The sequence below is a fragment of the Myxocyprinus asiaticus genome, chromosome 29 (assembly GCF_019703515.2).
Source record: "Myxocyprinus asiaticus isolate MX2 ecotype Aquarium Trade chromosome 29, UBuf_Myxa_2, whole genome shotgun sequence".
NCBI classification, from domain to species: domain Eukaryota; kingdom Metazoa; phylum Chordata; class Actinopteri; order Cypriniformes; family Catostomidae; genus Myxocyprinus; species Myxocyprinus asiaticus.
The window spans coordinates 3,823,380-3,845,066 of record NC_059372.1 but is presented as its reverse complement, the minus strand read 5'-3'; the positions used below and the strand labels follow the sequence as shown (position 1 = coordinate 3,845,066).

The following is a 21,687-nucleotide window of genomic DNA, read 5'->3' as shown; positions in this document are numbered from 1 at the left end:
ATGCTCCCTTCAGAGTGCCCACATCAAGAGCTCTGTCCTTCATAGTGAGTAGGGCATAGGGATGATCACTTTCGATTAGTATTCGCCCCATGGTTTCTCCTCCTTGTACATGTCGCTGCGCACGTAGACGTGATGACGTCTTTTAGGTTGCCAGATCCATTTTGGCTCCAGTTAAATTACTTGTTTGACGGCTAAAAACATTTGAGTGTCGCTGTGTGCACGGTACACTGCAGGAAATATTACATTATATTCCCCATAGATGTATTTGATAAGCTGAAGGACAGGAATGATGTGTATTCTAGTAATAAAATAATAAATAATAATATTTTTTTGTTTGTTTTGTGCACTGTTGAGTTTTTGTATTTTATTTTTGTAGATGTTTTTATTTTGTGTGCTGTTGAGGAGCGTTATTATTTTATTTTATACAAAATTATTATTATTTTTTTTTAATTAATGTAGATGTTTTTATTTTGTGTGCTTTTGAGTAGGTTTTTTATTTATTTTATTTAATTTATTTTATGTTAGTAAATGTTTTTGTTTTCTATTCTGTTGAGGAGAATTTTATTTTGTTTTATTCAATTTAATTTTTTAAAAGTTAATTTTATATTCGTTTTTTTGTTCCCTGTTGAGGAGTGTTTTATTTTATTTTTGTAGATGTTTTTGTTTTGTGTGCTATTGAGGAACGTTATTATTTTACTTTATGCTATATAATAATAAATAAATAATAAATAATGATAATTAAAAATGTTGAACTTGTTTTTATTTTATTTTAACGTATTTTATAAATTTTTTGACAGGTGTTTTTTTTTTTTTTTTTTTTTGGAGGTGTTTTATTTTGTGCTGTTGAACTTGTTTTTATTTTATTTTAACTTTTTTTTTTCAGGTGTTTTTGTTTTGTGCACTGTTGAGGAGTTTTTATTATTATTAATATTATTTTATTTTTGTAGTTGTTTTTGTTTTGAGCGAAGTTGACGAGTTTTTTATTATTATTATTATTATTATTATTATTATTATTTTATTTTTGTAGTTGTTTTTGTTTTGAGTGCAGTTGACGAGTTTTTTTATTTTTATTATTATTATTATTTTATTTTTGTAGGCGTTTTTGTTTTGAGCGCAGTTGATGAGGGTTTTTGTACTGAGGATCTGGCGCCCGATGTGTTGTGGGAGCTGATGGAGGCGCGATGGCTCCGTTTCCCGATGAGGTGGATGTTTTTACCGGGCCGCACTGGCGCATGAAGCAGCTGGTGGGGCTCTACAGCGAAAAGGTTCGTGTCTCATCACTTATATGTGTAAATGTACCCCCCTGACGGGGTTTCTGAGGAGTAATTTGGTGTGTTTTATTTTGGGGGAGAGCTAATGTTAGCCACACGGCTAATAGACAGAGACTGGAGCGTAATGTCAATGTCTGAGAATGATCTGATCTCAGATCAGCACTGACACTTTATTGCAGCTTTATGTAATAGAACATAAACCTTTAAACCCATTCTAATCTGCGTGAACGAATGGATGGGGATTATGAGAGTTTAAGATGACTATCTGATCTCAGATCTGTTCTAAAAACAGACTGCATGCTTAATGTTTACTTAATATAATATAAACCCATTCTGATCCGATCCAATAAATAGAGACGACGAGTTTATTATAAATGTCTGTTCTCAGATCTGTACACTTTATTTTCTGTTTGTATTAAATGTAAACACTAAAACTCATGTAAGTTTTTAATATTGATGTCTGATATCTAATCTGTGTAAAAGTAATAAAATAAAGCCTTTTTAACAGTTTATTTATTATTATTTGTATTTAATATAAACAAGTTCTGATACATTTGAAGTGATATAAATATACCAGATCACCAATCACTGCCAACCATGTTAAAATAATATTATACATTATACATTTTGAATCTATGTACTGATTATCATTGTCCCATGTCTGTCAAACATGTTGAGTGACCCAAACATCATCTCCAGCCTGAAACTGAACTTTTGAGTGGATGTTAGGAGTGAATGTACTTCACTATAGAAAGCTATAGGATGCTCCCTTGCTCCCTATTTAGTGAATGACCTCCATTGTGCTGTCTGTCTGCACTGGTCTCAGAACAGTTCGAAATACACCTTATTTTTTTCCCTTTTTCTCCCCAATTTGGAATGCCCAATTCCCAATGCACTCTTAAGTCCTCGTGGTGGCGTAGTGACTCGCCTCAATCCGGGTGGTGGAGGACGAATCTCAGTTGCCTCCACGTCTGAGACGGTCAATCCGCGCATCTTATCACATGGCTTGTTGAGCGCGTTACTGCGGAGACGTAGTGCGTGTGGAGACTTCACGCTATTCTCCGTGGCATCCACGCACAACTCACCACACGCCCCACTGAGAGCGAGAACCACATTATAGCGACCACAAAGAGGTTACCCCATGTGACTCTACCCTCCCTAGCAACCTGGCCAGTTGGTTGCTTAGGAGACCAGGCTGGAGTCACTCAGTGTGGTAGTCAGCATCTTTACTCGCTGAGCTACCCAGGCCCCCACAGATGTGTTAATGTTGAAAGTTATTCAAAAGAACTAACATGTTTTTTGCTAACTTCAATTTTTGAGGGAATAATGCCCCAAAATCCACGTATGTGGACATCATCAGTGTGCTGATGCACGAAAAATGTATGCATTTTTTAAAAGCAGCATATCGAACGAAACTAGAGACGCTACTCTTCTGACCCAAACAGGTTTGAATGAAAAATTAAAGAGGTTTCTTACCAGAGGCACTGTTGTTGGCTCTGTGCCCGTAAAAGCACTTCAAGGAAATCAACGTAATCTTCAGTGCGCCAAACGTTTAATCCTTAAATGACAGTCTAGAGTCTTGTGAACAGTATTCAGTCTGTTTAAATTAATTTAAATTATGCATTGTGTATAGCGAAACCAAAATACAACGTCCACGCATGTGGACGGGGGGTTGCACGAGGTTAAAACTTTCTCGTGTCCCACTTTAATATGCAGTCAAATATAAGTAAGCCATTTGTTGGCTGATTCCACTGAATCATGTACATGGGGGCGAGTGTTGAATAAACCTGTTTGAAAGTAGTCATTGTGTTGGCTTGACAAAGCCAACATACTGTTATTCTTCAGACATGATTTAGGGTTTTTCCAGAATTTGTTAAGGTGACCTTTCAAGCTACAACCACCAAGCTTGTTACAGACCTTCAGACTGTTCTGGAATTGTTTGCTGTGTCTTTTCTAACTGATCAGATTTAAAATTTTTGTGTAAAAATCGTAAATTGTAGAGACTGTTGTGTGTGAAAATCCCAGGAGATCAGCAAATACAGAAATACTCAAACCAGCCCGTCTGGCACCAACAATCATGCCACGGTCCAAATCACTGAGATCACATTTTTTCCCCATTCTGATGGTTGATGTGAACATTAACTGAAGCTCCTGACCTGTATCTGCATGATTTTACACACTGCATTGTTGCACTGATTAGTTGGTGCCAGATGGGCTGGTTTGAGTATTTCTGGGATTTTCACACACAACAGTCTCTAGAATTTACTCCTAATGGTGCCAAAAACAAAAAACATCCAGTGAGCGGCAGTTCTGCAGATGGAAACACCTTGTTTATGAGAGAGGTCAACAGAGAATGGCCAGACTGGTCTGAACTGATAAAGTCTACGGTAACTCAGATAACCGCTCTGTACAATTGTGGTGAGAAGAATATCATCTCTGAATGCTGTTCTGAGATGCGGGTTGGCACTGTTTTGGCGGCACAAGGGTGACCTATACAATATTAGGCAGGTGGTTTTAATGTTGTGGCTGATTGGTGAATATTGACGGGACGTTAAAATGGGCCAAGACTCTTCAAACACATTTTTAAATGTAAACAAATTAGAGATAGACCTATATACTGGTTTTACCGATTAATCTGTGCCGATAGTTGCTTTTTGTAACTTTTTTTTATCGGCAAAAATATATGCCAATAGTTTTGTTTTTTTCCTTCTCTGTGGCTGGTGCTGGAGGATTTTGGCTTGATCGTAGTTAAAAGTCGTGGTTAAGCACCAAATCGTAATTTTTTTGGTTACTAATGGGATTTTGGGCTCTTGAGGTTTTTTTTGGATTCTTGTAGCCTCAATGTCTGTGCCTGTCATAGTATCTTGAAATCGATTAAAAAAAAAAAACAATTGGCCGATTAATTGGTTATCGGCCTTTTCCACCACCTTAGTTATCGGTATCGGCAAAATCCACTATCGATTGACCTCTACAACAAACCCAGGCCTTTGTTCTGCTTTAAGTTGCTCTCTCTCTCTCTTTCTCTCTCTCTCTCTCTCTCTCTCTCTCTCTCTCTCTCTCTCTCTCTCTGTCTGTCCATCTTTCTATCTTGGCTATTTCTTTCTAATCAATCTCTCTTTTCTGCCTTTCTTTCTTAGAAATGACACACTACTATTCAAATGTCCTGAATTATTATTGTACCCTATTTAATGAACCGTTTTTGTGTTTCCACTGACAGCTGTCGAACACCAACTTCTCCAACGACAGAGATTTCCGCTCGTTTCTGCAGTCGCTGCTCGCGACATTCAAGGAGTTCAAGATGCACGAGCAGATTGAGAACGAATGCATCATCGCACTGCTGCAGCAGCGCAGTCACATGGTGTACCACGTGCACGCCGACAACAAGCTCTCCGAGATGCTGTCACTCTTCGAGAAGGGACTCTGCAGTGTTAAGGTGCGTGATGAAATGAAATTCAACTTCAGACGTAGTTATAACGGAAATAACACGCTAAGAAAACACACAAACGCTTCAAGCTACACAAGCTCAATTTCATGCATCCTTGCATTAGGAAATGAGTCCAAACACAATTCATAAAGGAATGCATGTTCACGTCGAGTAAGCTTCTGTCTGTAAAGTGAGGTGATGTTTAGTTCAGAGTCACATTGCGGTGATCCAGACCGGAGCACTGGTAATTACTGAAGCTTTCATGGACTTTCTGTGGTCAGACCAAACGACTATTAGTCCTGATGTGACGCAGATCTAGTTGATGTCACTGCTGGTCGCTGATGTCTGACATAGTCTGTTTCTAAAGGCCTCATATCCCATGATAAACTGGATTTTTCTGTTGAAATATAGTTTGATGTACAGTGTGACATACTGTAACTTTCCAAACCCAAAACACTTCCAGTCCACCCAGACCATTTATTGAAACCAAACTACAAAAACTAATCGGTCAGATATAATTTTTATTAACAAATGACCGCTAGAGGTAGACCAGTATATTGGTTTTACCAATTAATCGGTGCCAATAGTTGTTTCTTGAAACTATTAGTTATCTGCAAAAACCCCTAACGATAGTTGCTGATTGTTTGTTTTTTTATTCCTCATCGATAAACCTCATCTTGTGAAATATATTTATACTTAATCTGTATGTGTAAAACTCTTCATCTGGTGAATATATAGGCTATAAAATCTTCATTTGGTAATTACTAACATATAGAGCATTGTTACGGAGCCAAGTCCCCAGTGTATTTCGTGCTTGTTTATAGTTAAAAGTCCAGTGTTTTTCACCAAATCTAAATTTTTCTGGTTATTATTGGGACTTTGGTTGCACACTAAACTGCTTTTGGGATTTTATTAATTTGTATCCTCAGTGTCTGTGCCAGTCATCGTAAGGAAAGACTAAGAAATGTTTCATCATTCTATAAATTGATAAAAAAAAACAACTATCGGCCGATTAATCGGTTATCGGCCTGTTCTACCACCTTGGTTATCGTATCGGCAGAATCCACTATCGGTCGACCTCTAATGACTGCTCTCATTTACACACCAACACCTATTTAGGATGAGCTATGCTGGTAACTGGTTCGCCAATCAAAACACATGTAATTTAAAAGTCAATTTAAAAAATGGCATGTTTACTGTAATTCTAAGGTCCAGAGAGAGGGTGAAAAGTAATCATGAAAAACTAAATTTTATGACTGTTTTATCTGCAAGAAAAAACATTATAAGTGCTCATCATACTGTAGGTTCTCTTCATGGGACAAAATATAATAATAAGGTATTTAAAGTGTACTTCAACTGTGCTCTTTTGAAGCACTGTATGTACCAATTCAGTTCAGTAGAAATTAAACTGAAAATGTTTTATCGTCAATAAACATATTGACCTGCCATTCCAAACATTGCAATTTTGGGAATTTTCCTCTTGATTATGCATCAAGGAATGGGAAAATCCTGCCCAAACATTGCACTGTAAACACTAATTTGTTGACTTTACTCAATTGAAATGAGTAATGGCATCTCCAAAATGTAAGTAATTAAAGTAATTATGTAAAGTAATGAACTTCACTTCACTTGGCTTTCTTCACACATTAGCCGCTTTTCCACTATCGGGTCAGTGTGAGCCAGGGCTGTCAACTGGCCAGCCGGGGCCAATAGCCTCAGACCTCGAGCTGCGAGACCGAAATTGATCTGCGTGCCCACCATTATGCCAATAGCCCCGCAGCGTTGCCCTAAAACATGTCACCCTGGTGCCAACCCATTTTACAAGCAAGAGGGAAGCTCAAGCTGAGGTAACATGTTATCTAGAATATCGAGTTCGTATCGTTTGTAAATATTAGCTAGCTAGCAAGATAAGTTAGCGTTGACATCTCACCGACTGTAACTGCCATGGTGTCCCGATTGGTCTCTCCACTAACAGCGGGACTATGTCCCAGCACACTGTCCATGATCTCGAACCATGGAAAGTTATTTCTTTGGGCACCACTTTGTCCATTGACTTGTACTATACCGTTGTGCGCTGGATACACATCCTAGTTCAGTGAAACTCTGCCTTTGACATTGACCCCGCCTTACTCACTAGTTGTCCTTCTTTGGCCCAAGGATAATCGGTGAGCCAAAGGCCAGTGGGAACGCAACTGGCCCTGGCACGCCCTAATTTGGCCCAGTAGTGGAAATGTGGCTATTCACTTTGAAGCGCACAGCACATGCAGACTACATATATATTTAGTTAAATCACAGCCTTTTGCAGTTTAATTATCACACTAAGACATATTGAGATTTTAATTCGATAAATTGTGCTTTCATTACATAATCTTAAATGTGTCAAATTCCTTCTTGTTTTATAGTAAATTCCATTTTTCAATGGATTGCGCAATTCCATACGTGTTTTCCGCATCGCGAAAATCACAAGGTCCAATTTTTTTTTTTAAACAGCCAATGGGCTTTAATTACGTTACAGCTATTAACCATGGGTTAAATAATGTTGCAGGTGATATTAGAGGTAGGGACATTGTCATTCTAGAGAGCCTTTGATTGGACAAAAATCTTGTAGTGCAGGGTGAGTCATCAATATTTTTGGCCCATTTTTGCAAAAGAGAAAGACTGTCAATTTTACTATATGATCAAATTGTTTAATGTTTTTACATATTATTGATACATGTTTTCCATTAGAATAATGAGCGCTGATGAATCATGTACAACAGGAGAATGTTAATAGTGTGAATTGAATTTTAATTTCATGTTCTCTCCCTCTTTGTGATGTCAGAGCGAGTATGAGCAGCTGAATTATGCGCAACAGCTGAAGGAGCGTTTAGAGGCGTTCACTCAGGATTTCCTTCCTCACATGAAGGAGGAAGAAGAGGTGAAAAGAACTTTTAAATGACATTGACATGAAAATGAAAGTTGACAGAATTGCAATGAAATGACAGAATTTTAATTTTGGGTGTGAACAAACACTTTCAGTTCTGAATAAATCAGGATATTCCTTTAAAACTCTGTAATGAATTGGTATTGTATTTGTTTTAAGGTTTATCAGCCGATGTTGATGGAGTATTTCACATATGAGGAGCTGAAAGACATTAAGAGGCAGGTAATACAGCAGCACTGCTGTAATCAGTCCTGGAGCTCTGCAGCTGATGTGTTGAAGGGATTGAACCTGTGGAGTCAAGCTGAGGAGCTGCACAAGGCCTTCAAATACTCCGACCACGAGAAGACTGAAGACGGTGAGACCACTAGAGTCAGAGCGTTCAGTGTTTTACTGGAGTTTCCTTTAAAACACAACATGAAACATCATTCACAACATATTTTAATTCCGTTATGTGAGATATTTCTGATTGAAACAATATTGAGTGGGAAATAATTTAAGGCGGGACTTGATTTTATCAATCAGGATTTGATTAGAGATGCAGATGATATTAGTGATTTTGTATTTATCGGTATCCTGCAAGATTGGATATTTATGTTTATATTAGGTAGAGCTGAAGCATGATGCTTCACTCTATAGAATTCAGTGCATTGGGAAACATTGACGTAAGTCATGTGAGAGGGCCTTTATTCTGAAACTCATAATGAGTACAGTCATCGAGTCATATTTAGAGAGTCTTCTTTGACTTTAAACACTCAGTACGGGCCATAAAGAACATTTTCTAAAGCTTAAATTAGTCTAAATAGAGGTCGACTGATATGAGTTTTTAATGGCCGTTGCCGATATCCAGAGAGCAGGGTGGCTGATAGGCCGATATAATGCTGATATATCACTCAATTCACTTTTGATTAGCATTATATTTATTAACTTTGTAAAAATAAAAATACGATTTTGTGTGGTTTAGTTGGTAGATTCAGTTTCTTCTGTTTCTTCGTCTTCCCATTTTAGTAATTGTTTCCACATAAAAAATTGTAATACATTAGGAAGAAGGAAGTAACAACAGTGAACACCGTATGTGTGCATTAGCAATCACATTTCTCACAAAAAGACCAAGTGAAACTAATTGTACATACAGTGCTCAGTGAGTATGACATTTGCATATAGTGCACGTGAAGCGCTTTTACTTTGAAGTTGCTCTCACATGCTAGTGCATATCCAGTGAAACCAGCAATCTACTGATCGCTTCCAGTTTACTCGGTCCACATCGCCTGCCTGGAGTGTCACGGACTGACCGTCATGCAACATTCATGAGTCAAAGGGAGTTTCTATAGAGACCGTTATAATATGCACTTCAGGGGAAGATATATGAGCGCTCCACAGGAAGAAATAACCGATAACCGATACTGATAAAAAAAAAAAAGAAAAATTATTGGCCTATTTATTGGCCTCTGCGATATATCGGTCGACCACTAGTCTACAATACATTGAATAGAAAATTCAATCTTCAATATTCAAGAATTGGAACTGTATTACATATGTACAAAGTAGAGGTAGACCGATATATCGTAATACCGATTAATCTGTGCCGTTAGTTGCTTTTTTGAATATTGGTTATCTACAAAAATCTGTGCCGATAGTTGAATTTTTAAAAATGTTTTCTAATCCTCTTATCGGCCTATTTATTGGCCACTGCGATATATCGGCCGACCACTAGTTTAAAATACGTTGAATAGGCAATTCAATATTCAAAGAATGGAACTGCACTACATAAGTACAAAGTAGAGGTAGACCGATATATCGGTTTTACCAATTAATCTGTGCCGATAGTCGCCTTTAATCCTCCTAAAGGCCTATTTATTGACCTCTGCTATATTGATCGACCACTAATCTAAAATACAATGAATAGAAAATTAAGTCTTCAGTATTCAAGAATTGGAACTGTACATATACAGAAAGTAGAGGTAGACCGATATATCTGTAATACCGATTAATCTGTGCTGATAGTTGCTTTTTTGAGTTATCGGTTATCTGCAAAAATCGATGCCGATAGTTGCCTTTTTGATTTTTCTCTATTACTCTTATCGGCCTGTACTACATATGTACAAAGTAGTGGTAGACCGATATATCGGTTTTACCAATTAATCTGTGCCGATAGTCACTTTTTGGAAATATCGGTTATCTGCAAAAATCTATGCCGATAGTTGCCTTTTTTTATTCCTCCGTGTTCCTCTGTGGTTGGTGCTGGAGGATTCTACAGTTAAAACGGCTTGGTTGTACAGTATAACAGCAACCTCTATAGGAAATAAAAGCAATCACTGATGCCTTTTTGGGGATTTGCTGTATCTAAATCCATAATCATTGACAATATTCATCCATATTTTTATCCTCACTTCAGTGCATATTTTGTTATTTTGATTAGATAATCAAGTGTTCTAAATTGAAGCGAAAGCATGCAAAGAAAACTGCGACTATATCGAAATGTTCTCTGTCAACGCAAACACTGTGTCTCTAACTTCATATCTTGTGAATAATAATATATTCATCTGGTGAAATATATATACAAAACCCTTCCATCTGGTGAATGTATATATCTAGGCTATAAAAGCTTAATTTGGTAAATGCCTATTTAACTATAGGGCATTATAACGGAGATAAGTCGCTGTCATTTCAAAATAAGAGTCCCCAGAGTACTTCAGGCTTGTTTATAGATAAAACCTGCATTATGCACCAAATCTGAATTTTTATCTGGTTATTATTAGGATTTCAGTTAAACGGTAAACTACATCTGGGATTTTTGTAGCCTCTATGTCTCTTTTTAACATTCTATAAATCAATTAAAAACATTATCGGCCGATTAATCGGTTATCAACCTTTTCCACCATCTTAGTTATCGGTTTTGGCAAAATCCACTATTGGTCGACCTCTTCTACAAAGTCTAAAATATGAGTTAAAACCAGAATTTTATTAGTGGTATTTTCTAAAGCATCACTATTACTTTTGTTCATATACCTCAAATCATACAGCTTTTTGAGGAGTGGTGTGTTATCGCTATTCTGAGTGATCAAACTTTTGATTTTTACAGTAAAACAAGCTAAAAATTTATAGACTTGCACTGAAGGAGAGACTTTAGCAGATGTTGCAGTTTCACGTTTTCACAGAATTTCTCAACATCCTGAAAGTGTTGTCGTATGACGCAAAACTGAAGTTTCCCCTGTGACAGGCCGTAGAGAGCATGACTTTTGACACATCCTCGTGTCCTGGCTCAACACGTCTAAGTTTCACTTTGACATCCAGCTGTCCAGTGTGTCCTTCATGTGTCTAACGTGTACGTGTTCCTGCTGTCTCTTCTCAGCAGAGCAGGACGGCGACCGCGTGTCCATCTCTGCGCTGCCTCAGGAGGTGCTGTTGAGGGTTTTTTGGTATCTGAGTCCAGTGGATCTGTGTCGATGTTGGCAGGTGTGCAGTATCTGGGCGCAGGTGGCCAAGACGGGCTCACTTTGGAGACATCTGTATCCTGTACGCTGGGCCAGATGTGAGCTAACGCTTTCTCTGTACCAGTTTAAAATCAGTTCTGTGAATAGGTATCATTATATATCCAGAATTGGTCTTTTTGTGCATCTTTGTTGTCTAGGTGACTATTACTGTGGTCCTCCGGGTGAGCTGGACCAGGAGCCGGATGAGGAATGGGTGAAGAGTCTCCAGAACGAAGGACGTGCCTATCAGGAGTGGGACGAAGATGCAGATGTGGACGAATCAGGTGAGGCTCCACTCCTCAACATTAAACTACATTTCCCATGATCCCCTGCGCTGTAGCTCATTAATTTGCTTGTGTTGTGTGTTCAGAGGAAGCATCAGAGGATTCTCCAGCCATCAGTGCGGTCCAAAGAGAAAAGAAACTGCTCAATGGAATAATCCAGAACCTTCTACCCACCGTTGGCCCGTCCGTGCGCTCTCTCAGCCTGGCATACAGCTCGGCCGTCTCCAGTAAGATGGTGCGTATTTGTCCTGCAAACTGAATATTTGTGTGCTGCAGTGTATGAGTGAAGGATGATAAAATTAACTGATTTTTTTCTCTCAGGTGCGACAGATCCTCAGTTTCTGCCCGAATCTGACTCACCTGGACCTCACGCAGACTGACGTCTGTGACTCCGCCTTTGACAGGTAAGCTCCTCCCCTCCTTGCATAGAATGATGAGGATGTTACAGTGTGTGTGCATTTGAAATAGCAGCTTGTAGGGCTGCACACTTAAATGATTATTAAACCACAAAAGGTTGCAATTTAATTAATTTGGGATGAGGACCACATTAAAAAGCTATTATCATCCACACAAACACACAAACTTAAGTCTTTCTTCAGTTTCTCGTGAAAATATTAGCTTGAGGGTTTAACCAGACTGTCTTGAATTCGTAGAAGTGAATAAGTTACAACAAAAATATATTACCATAATATAAAAATGACAATATTAGTGATATAGTGTAATTAATATAGTTTAATTTAAATTATACTGTGAAATAAATTATTATAATAATAATGTTAAATATATATTATATTTGTCAAAATAATACTTGCCTTAGTTACTTGCTTATTATTTAGTTTGTGGGCCCTTAATCTTACATTTATTTCCTTGCGTTTTATAATTGTTTCGCGATAAATTTACCATTTAATTAAATAAAAATGTAGTCTGCATTTGGAATGGGGAGCTTAAACTGTTATTATCTACACGTGCAAAAACTCAAAGATCTGGACAAAGTGGAAAAATTAAGGCTTGAGGGTTTAACTTGACTGCCTTGAAATGTGTAGAATATATATATATATATACTATATACAGTATAATTTATTATAACTATATATATATATATGAATAAATTCATTTATATACTGTGTGTGTGTGTATATATATTTACACTGATGACCAAAAGTTTGGAATAATGTACAGATTTTGCTGTTTCGGAAGGAAATTGGTTCTTTAATTCACCAAAGTGGCATTCAACTGATCATAAAGTATAGTCAGGACATTACTGATGTAAAAAACAGCACCATCACTATTTGAGAAAAGTCATTTTTGATCAAATCTAGACAGCAGCCATCACTCCAACACCTTATCCTTGAGTAATCATGATAAATTGCTAATTTGGTACTAGAAAATCACTTGCCTTTATATCAAACACAGCTGAAAACTATTTGGTTAAATGAAGCTTTAAGCTGAAGTCTTTGTGTTTGTTTTTGAGTTGCCACAGTATGCAATAGACTGGCATGTCTTAAGGTCAATATTACGTCAAAAATGTCAAAGAAACAGCTTTCTCTAGAAACTCGTCAGTCAATCATTGTTTTGAGGAATGAAGGCTATACAATGCTTGAAATTGCCAAAAATCTGAAGATTTTATACAAAGGTGTACACTACAGTCTTCAAAGACAAAGGACAACTGGCTCTAACAAGGACAGAAAGAGATGTGGAAGACCAGATGTACAACTAAACAAGAGGATAAGTACATCAGAGTCTCTAGTTTGAGAAATAGACGCCTCACATGTCCTCAGCTGACAGCTTCATTGAATTCTACCCGCTCAACACCAGTTTCATGTACAACAGTAAAGAGAAGACTCAGGGGTGCAGGCCTCATGGGAAGAATTGCAAAGAAAAAGCCACTTTTGAAACAGAAACAAAAAGAAAAGGTTAGAGTGGGCAAAGTAACACAGACATTGGACAACAGATAATTGGAAAAGAGTGTTATGGATCTTAACCCCATTGAGCTTTTGTGGGATCAGCTAGACTGTAAGGTGTGTGAGAAGTGCCCGACAAGACAGTCACATCTATGGCAAGTGCTACAGGAAGTGTGGGGTGAAATGTCACCTGAGTATCTGGACAAACTGACAGCTAGAATGCCAAGATCTGCAAAGCTGTCATTGCTGCACGTGGAGGATTTTTTAATGAGAACTCTTTGAAGTAGTTTAAGAAGTTCTGAATTATTTTTGCGAATTGTAATAGTAATTTTTCACGTTATTAATGTCCTGACTATACATTGTGATCAGTTGAATTCCACTTTGGTGAATTAAAGTACCAATTTCTTCCCATAAGAGCAAAATCTGTACATTATTCCAAACTTTTGGCCACGCGTGTGTGCGAGCGTGCGTGCATGTGTGTGGATGGTGTAGTGGGCTAAAGCACAGAACTAGTAATCATAAGGTTGCTGGTTCGATCCCCACAGCCATCACTAGTGTCCTTGAGCAAGGTATTTAACTCCAGGTTGCTCCGGGGGGATTGTCCCTGTAATGAGTACACTGTCGCTTTGGATAAAAGCATCTGCCAAATGCATAAATATACAGTAAAAAAAAAAATTATATATATATATTGATATCTAAACAACAGCAATAATAGATCTTAAATATACATTATATTTGTCATTTGACCAAATCATGCAGAAACTTGTTGATTGTTTAGTTTGCAACCACTGCTTGTCGATTTAATTTCAGTGTTTTTTGCTTCTGTTTTTCTAGTTGGGCGGAGTTTGGGATGTGTCGTTCTCTTGAGCACCTCGATCTGTCAGGCTGTGACAAAACCACCGACCGCACGCTGAAGTTACTGTCACTTGGTTTGGGCGATTTAACGGAATCCACATATTCTAAGAACAGCTCCGATCACAGATCCAGGCTGCTGAAATCCCTGCCCTCTCCAATCAAACTACAGAATGAGCATTCTCTTCCACCAATGGGACGCAGCTGCCAGGATCTTATTTTCAAGCGAAGGCCAGGTGGGCGTGGCTCAGGCTGTGGTCCCGCCCACGTGTGGGTTCTCGATCCCATTGAACTCGCCGACATTGAAGATGCAGCCGATTGGAGCAAGCGAGGGGGTGTGTCTGCTCAGGAAAGTGGGCGGGGTGTTTTTTTTGAGCTGCAGGAAGGTGGCGGATCTTGCTGCTGTAGGAGAAGCCGGAGGCGGGGCTTACGGACTGGTATTAGCTCCGCCCACTGGCAGTATGGCTCGATAGGAGATGCGCGCTGTGGTCACTCCACCTGCTGTACGTCGGATAAGGCGCTCTGGACTGTAAGAGAGGCGCAGTGTGACCTCCAGGCCACAGGGGGCAGTGTAGATTTTCGGACTAAATGCTCATTTGAGGGCAGCTCTTGCCCCGGGCATTACAACAGGACTGACCAATCAGGAGCCTGTAGGGCACTCAAGTTCCTCAGCCTGTCAGGATGCTATCAGGTCACGGATCTCGGCCTGAGGTACAGAACAAACACTCATTTTCTTATGTTAGCTTGTGTAGTAGGAACTACGTGATTTTGTGAGCATTTCTCAGTTTCTCAGTCAAACTTATTTAGGCCATTTTGAGATAATCGGCATCGGCTGATAATGTTTGTATGAGACTATATCACATAAATCACCATTATATTAGTTGTCTGCAGCCTACTCTGTTTATTGGCATCAGCCATTGAGAAATCTGTCTTGGTTGACGTTTACACTCATTTTTACCTCTCATATTTATTCCTCCCTGTAAGTCCCATTATTGTCATGTTTGATTCACCCAAACAATTTTTCCCGCCAAAAATCTTCACACTGAGTGCAGTACTGAAAGTTTGTGTACCTATTTATAAAATACACTCGTTCACGTTGTTCCATGATAACGCTTCACATGCTCCAATTCACAATGCAACCAATCTTTTAAATGTAATAGATATTTTTTAGTTTTGTTCGTTTGTCAATGCTATGACTTAAAGGTGCAGTCAGTAATTTTCACTCAGTCGTCTTTGACTTACACTGACACCTAGTGGCCTGGATGCTGTATCGTTGAAATGCAATAGTTTTCAGTTACCAATCCCATTGTAGAAATTCACTAATCACAATCAGACATAATGAAATGTAATCATTAGTGAAAGTGTCCAATACTGAGATTGAGTGAGTAGTATTTGGCTGGTCATGTGACTCTCACATGGCCGCCCCCCATGAGGGGACCCTCTCCATTTAGATTAAAACTGCTTTTATAAGGTTACTGATATGACTAGTCTTCATTTCATCTACCTATTTTTCAAAATTACAATTTATTTAGTGGTAAAACTTTTGTGGTAGAAATTGATAAAAAGGAATCGTTGAGTGCACCTTTAAGATGTTGTTTGTAAAAGGTGATATCTTACTGATCCATGAGGGTTTGTGGCATCAGAACTATTGAAAAAAATCTTTACAAAATGTTAGATCATCGCAGTATGAATATTCAGACTCTGTGTGAAAGGGATTCATAGGGATGTTATTTTTTTATTTTAAGATCTCGTTTTGCTGAAAATTCAACCTTGATTTGAATAGGATTTCAGTCACTCAAACTGAAGTTGCCAAACTAAGATTTAGTGAAGATAACACTAGGGCTGGGTATTGATACAGATTTCCAGATTCGATTCTATTCCGATTCACAAGCTTTCGATTCCGATTCGATGTTGATTCATATGGGTATATTTTAGTTAGAATGTCCCTTTTTGCAGACATATGAAAACAATGATCTCCCAGCTAATGCTGATAATTATACAGGGGAACTTCTAACTAGGTACATTATGAAAATATAAATTTTACAAATAATATTTTACTAGTTTTTCATCATTTTGGTCACATTTTAGTTTTTAAAAAATGAACAAATCCATGTATTTAATAAATATGATAATATACTTTTTTACGTTAATTATTTAATTGCATAATTTGTACTATTTAATGGTATTAACATTTGATTGGTTGAACGTGTGCTCAAAACCGGTACTGTCTCTTTAAGAAAACCAGCATTTCTGTAAACGGCGTCTGTAAATGAGCGCATGTTAACGAGAGACTCGATTGGCTTTATCTCATCTGTGCGATGCCTGATTTGAATGAAATGTTTATTTTTGTTGTTGTTTTTGATCAACAACTTACTGTAAATAACAGAAAGGTTATTAAAAGAGACATTATCCCATTTCTTGGGATTTAAAAATCAATATCGAGATTGTTCAAATGAAGATCGCGATGCATCGGGAAATCGATATTTTTATCCACCCCTAGTTTACATAGAATTACAGAGTTTCCTGGTTGTAATGTAGTTGGTGAAATTGGACTGTTTTACTTGCCGATTGTTATATTGAAATCACACACATACACTGTAGTTTCCCGTAATACACATAACTAACAATGTGGACAGACAATGCATAAAAAGTAGTTGTGTGAGTTTATATGCATAAGATAAATGACTACATTGATGTGTATTGCAGGTGTCTGTCTCGTCGTGGAGGGCTCCCCCTGCTGGAACATCTGAATCTGTCGGGCTGTCTGCTCATCACAGGGGCGGGGCTTAACGAGCTGGTGTCTGTTTGCCCCGCCCTCAACATCGAGCACTTTTACTACTGCGATAATATTAATGGTAACGCGCAAAATTGCGAAAATGTATTCATAAATAAGCAACAAGCCTTATTTTATGATAACACACTCCAACGTTTGTAGGATTGCTTAATTAATAAATAACACTAACAGACACAGGATTAACCCTTTAATTTTTATTTTTATTTTTTATATTTCCTGTTTCAGTGGCATATCCAAAATTAAAAGCTTATAACTTGACAAAAAGTGTTCGGTATCATTATAAATATTTTTTTTTTTTTAATGATATAGATTATTATACATTCTGAGACTTTCAGCCTAAGAAACTGCTGAAAAATCACAAAAATAAATTGAGCCAAACATTTGCTTTTTTTTTTTCTTATTTGACATGATGATATATCTCTGGGTGTAAATAAGGTGGCTCAGAAAAACAAATTTTGTGTTGATTCAACAAAGCAATCAAAAGTTATAGCATTAAAAAATAATTTATCCTAATGTATAAAAACGCCTCCATGTGTCTAAAAGCCAATTCAAACAAATAAAACAATAATTGTACATAAGAACTAATTACACATGCAAACACAACAATGACTAAAGGTTTGTATAGCATGCAGACATGATTTTAGTAATGAGATTTCACAGAATGAGTTTCATTCTGTGTCATTTGAGTCATCATTGAGTCTGTGTCATGTATTTGGCGCCATCTCCTGGTGGTCATATGTAACATTGTGCTTCATGTGGATTATCTAATGATCTATGCATCTGATTATCTTGTGTGTGGGCTCATTTGAAAGATAATTGCCTCCTCTAAGTAATAGTATGTGATATTTTATGTTCTATTCATTTTGTGTGAACTTGTAAGCAAAAATGTGGCATGTAAGCAACACCAGCATACTGGTAATTGTCAAAGACATACGTATACTTAGCTATTACTCACTATATTTTTTTCTGTGAGTAACAAATTGCAATAATATTTACGGTGCAGTTTTTTGTTTTATAAATTATTAAAATGGAACACTTCTAATTTGTCTGCAGATTTCAAAGCACTTGGTCATAATACCTACATGCATTGGAAAGTAGAGCTTCTGAGCTTTCAAACGATATCTATTTTGTGTTGGTCAAGACTGTAATTATTCATATTTTGATGATAATTGTTTTCTTCTCGCGGGCCCATCTGAGCTTAAAGGGTTAATCTTTGAATGTTGTGTGCTGTATATTACGTTATATGAATTTAATATGTGTTATATGTAACGTGTTGAACTGAAATGTCAAACCCAATTCAGTATGATGGCACATTGGTAAGTGTGGGCTCAGAGGATGTTGTTTTCATTCTGATATCTGTCTTATTTTATTAGCTTCTTTGAGCATGGACTTCAGAATTAAAAAAACATCTAGTTCAAATAAGTGTAACATCAGCTTTCTTCATTTGCACCTTAATTTCAGCTCATGAATCAAGAGGTTTGTTCATTCATTTAACTGTCCTTTATTTGTAACTTTATTCTCTCTCTCTCTCTCTCTGCAGGTCCTCATGCTGACACGGCCAGTGGATGTCAGAACCTACAGTGTGGCTTCAGAGTGTGTTGTCGATCTGGAGAGTGATGCCCTTTCCTCTTTATTTATCTCTATTTACTCTCCGTTCTCTCTCTGTCTGTCATAATGTGCACTTTAATCGAGAGGTCTGTTCAGGACGCTCTCTGATGCAACATTGTTTCCATAAAATTACAAACACTTCAAATAAAGCAAGAGAAATTCAGCTTTGTAAATGCACCACCTCCATTTCTGCCAGGTATTATTGTGAAGGAACAATACTTGTATGTATATTTGTAAATAATTCAGTTGCCTACAGGATGTCTGTTCATTCTCCTCTCATTTTTTGGAAATGCGAAGAGAGATGCTCTTAATCAAAGTTTCAGCGTGAAACCCGTCAAGAAGAATATGTCCAGGACATATTTCACCCTAGAATAAAAATAAAGAAATATTAAATGATATTGTGCATAAAGAAGATGCAGCCCGTTTTTAAAGGAATATTCCAGGTTCAATACAAGTTAATCTCAATCGACAGCATTTGCGTCATAATGTTGATTACCACAAAAAATAATTTTCGACTCATCGCTCCTTTAAAAAAAGCACAAATGTGTGTTCCAGTGAGTCACTAACAATGGAAGTCAATGGGGTCAATCTGTAAACATTAAAATACTCACTGTTTCAATAGTATAGACACAAGACGTAAACAATATGTGTGTTAATATGATTTTACTGTGGTGAAATCACTCACTAACCACATCTGTTTAAAGTCCAATTTTACAACTACGTTGACATGACAACGTAATGTCAACAAACCCTAAAATGACTATAAAAATGATGATTTAAACAACTTTACACAAGTTCTACAGAAGAATGAATGTAAGTGCTTTTATAAAATTATACACTTCACATTTCTGCCTTTAAACACTTTAAAAATTGGCCCCCATTGACTTCCATTGTAAGTGCCTCACTGGAACACAGATTTGTGATTTTTTTTTACATTTATTTTATTTTTAAAAGAAATAAAGAGACGAGTCGAAATAATTTTTTGTGATAATCAACATTGCCACAAATGCTGTCGATTGAGCTTAACTTTTATTAAACCCGTTCAAGATTTTTTGCATTGTGATGTCATTTTTATTTTTTATTTTTATCCCCTTTTCTCCCAATTCCCACTACTTAGTAGCTCCTCGTGGTGGCACGGTTACTCACCTCAATCCGGGTGGCGGAGGACAAGTCTCAGTTGCCTCCGCTTCTGAGACCATCAAGCCGCACATCTTATCACATGACTCGTTGTGCATGACACCGCGGAGACTCACAGCATGTGGAGGCTCATGCTACTCTCCGCGATCCACGCACAACTCACCACGCGCCCCATTGAGAGCGAGAACCACTAATCGTGACCATGAGGAGGTTACCCCATGTGACTCTACCCTCCCTAGCAACCAGGCCAATTTGGTTGCTTAGGAGACCTGGCTGGAGTCACTCAGCACACCCTGGATTCAAACTCATGACTCCAGGGGTGATAGTCAGCGTCAATACTCGCTGAGATACCCAGGCCCCATATTGTGATGTTATTTTGATGACAATTAAGCACTTGAAGTGTCATTCAAATTGCTGCAATGCGAAAACAGCAATGATATATTATTTAATACCGATAGTATTTGTTGTACTGGTTTTACATTTATGTGGATTTAAATGAAAGAATCATTGCACAGCTGTAATACACTACAAAATAACTTTATTATAGTAATGAGATTCTAATAAGAATCATTTGAAAATAATGTGAATTACAAATAAACCCCCTCGAATGTGTAAAACATCCGAATGCATTACAGTAATGAGAATTGGGGGGGAAATGTGCTTAATTGTCATGAAAATAATGTTACAATCTTTTATTGGTCTTTAAATAGGCATAACTTTCTTTGTGCTAAATGTTATATTTTTTCTTTGATTTTGATTTAAAATAAGACCCGGACATTCACCCTTTGAGTGCTTTAAGATGTTAAGAATCTCTTGTGAGGTGTTTTCTTTTTTTTCTTTCTTTAACCTGCAGAGTATTTTTCCCAGGCGTGTTTAGAGGTGGGAGTGGGTTATAAACTCCACAAGCATCTCACTATCAAGCTCCATCGTGACTGAATTGTTGCTTTGGGTTTGATGTTAATATCACCCGCTTTGCTTCCCCATGAGGACTAGTACTTACTTTAGATAAGTTAATAGGCTCTTAAGTTCATGAGCTTGTGAAGTTGTAACCGATGATTTGTCAGATAATGCAGTGTTTTGGAGAACTAATAACCAGAAACTGAATTAATCATGTTCATCTAGAGGTTTTACCTGACACTGAAATGACTGCATAGTTGCCAGATAATTAGTTACAGTTTTCCTCGCTAGCTTGAATGAACAAGAAGACATCAGTGATTAAAGGAATATTCCGGCTTCAGTACAAGTTGAGCTCAGTTAACAGCATTTGTGGCGTAAAATTGATCACCACCAAAAATTACCTTGATTCGCCCGTTTATTTTTTAAAAGGCTGTTACAATAGAAGTAAATGGGGCCAGTCCGTAAACATTAAATTACTTACTGTTTTAAAAGTTTAGCCACAAGACATGAACAACATAAGTGTTTACATGTCATAGCAATGAAGTTGTCAAATTGGATGTAACTTTACATTGATAAGGTTAGTAAGCGATTTTCAGACACTAAATGTATAATGTTTACGTTTACAGATTCATTTCCATTGTAAGTGCCTCACTGTAATGCATTTTTTGTGGCAGTCAACATTATGCCACAAAAGCAGTCGATTAAGCCTAACTTGTGTTGAACCCGGAATATTCCTTTAAACATCTGGCAACCAGGTCGGAGTGCGATTTGCTTTTGTTTGTCTTTTTGCACTGAATTCAAGTAAAACTCTGATTGGTTAAAAAAAGAGGTTGTTTGTGAACCTCAGTTAGTCCTGGATATATTTAACTCTTGAATTCTCCACACATTCTTCTGAGTTTTTAGATGCTGCATGATGTCTCTTGAGTTCAGTAGCTGACGATTAAAAAGCATCTTAAAATAACATTTACATGTGTCAAACTTTTTATTTTATTTACACTAATAAAAACTCAGATCTGAAAAAAACTATTGAATCATCACCCCATCATTTTATAATTCTGATTCATATGATTGTTATACGTTTATTTGTTCTTATGGCCAGGTCACGGCAGGCCGGAACTACCGGAAT

General features: G+C 37.4%; 1 protein-coding gene across 2 annotated transcripts; it reads left to right on the top strand.

Annotated features, from left to right (window-relative positions):
* Positions 1-1,149: 1,149 nt before the first annotated feature.
* fbxl5 (F-box and leucine-rich repeat protein 5) lies at positions 1,150-21,522 on the top strand. 2 transcript variants are annotated; one of them, XM_051661420.1, is made up of 11 exons: positions 1,150-1,265; positions 4,489-4,704; positions 7,517-7,612; positions 7,778-7,973; positions 10,971-11,147; positions 11,247-11,372; positions 11,459-11,607; positions 11,694-11,776; positions 14,108-14,836; positions 16,832-16,980; positions 18,460-21,522. In XM_051661420.1, the coding sequence occupies exons 1-11, from the start codon at positions 1,182-1,184 to the stop codon at positions 18,534-18,536; spliced, it is 2,082 nt and encodes a 693-aa protein (XP_051517380.1). In that variant the 5' UTR covers positions 1,150-1,181; the 3' UTR covers positions 18,537-21,522. The 2 variants fall into 2 exon arrangements, with proteins under 2 accessions (XP_051517380.1, XP_051517379.1); XM_051661419.1 differs by having other exon boundaries at positions 10,968-11,147.
* The last annotated feature ends 165 nt before the right edge of the window (positions 21,523-21,687 follow it).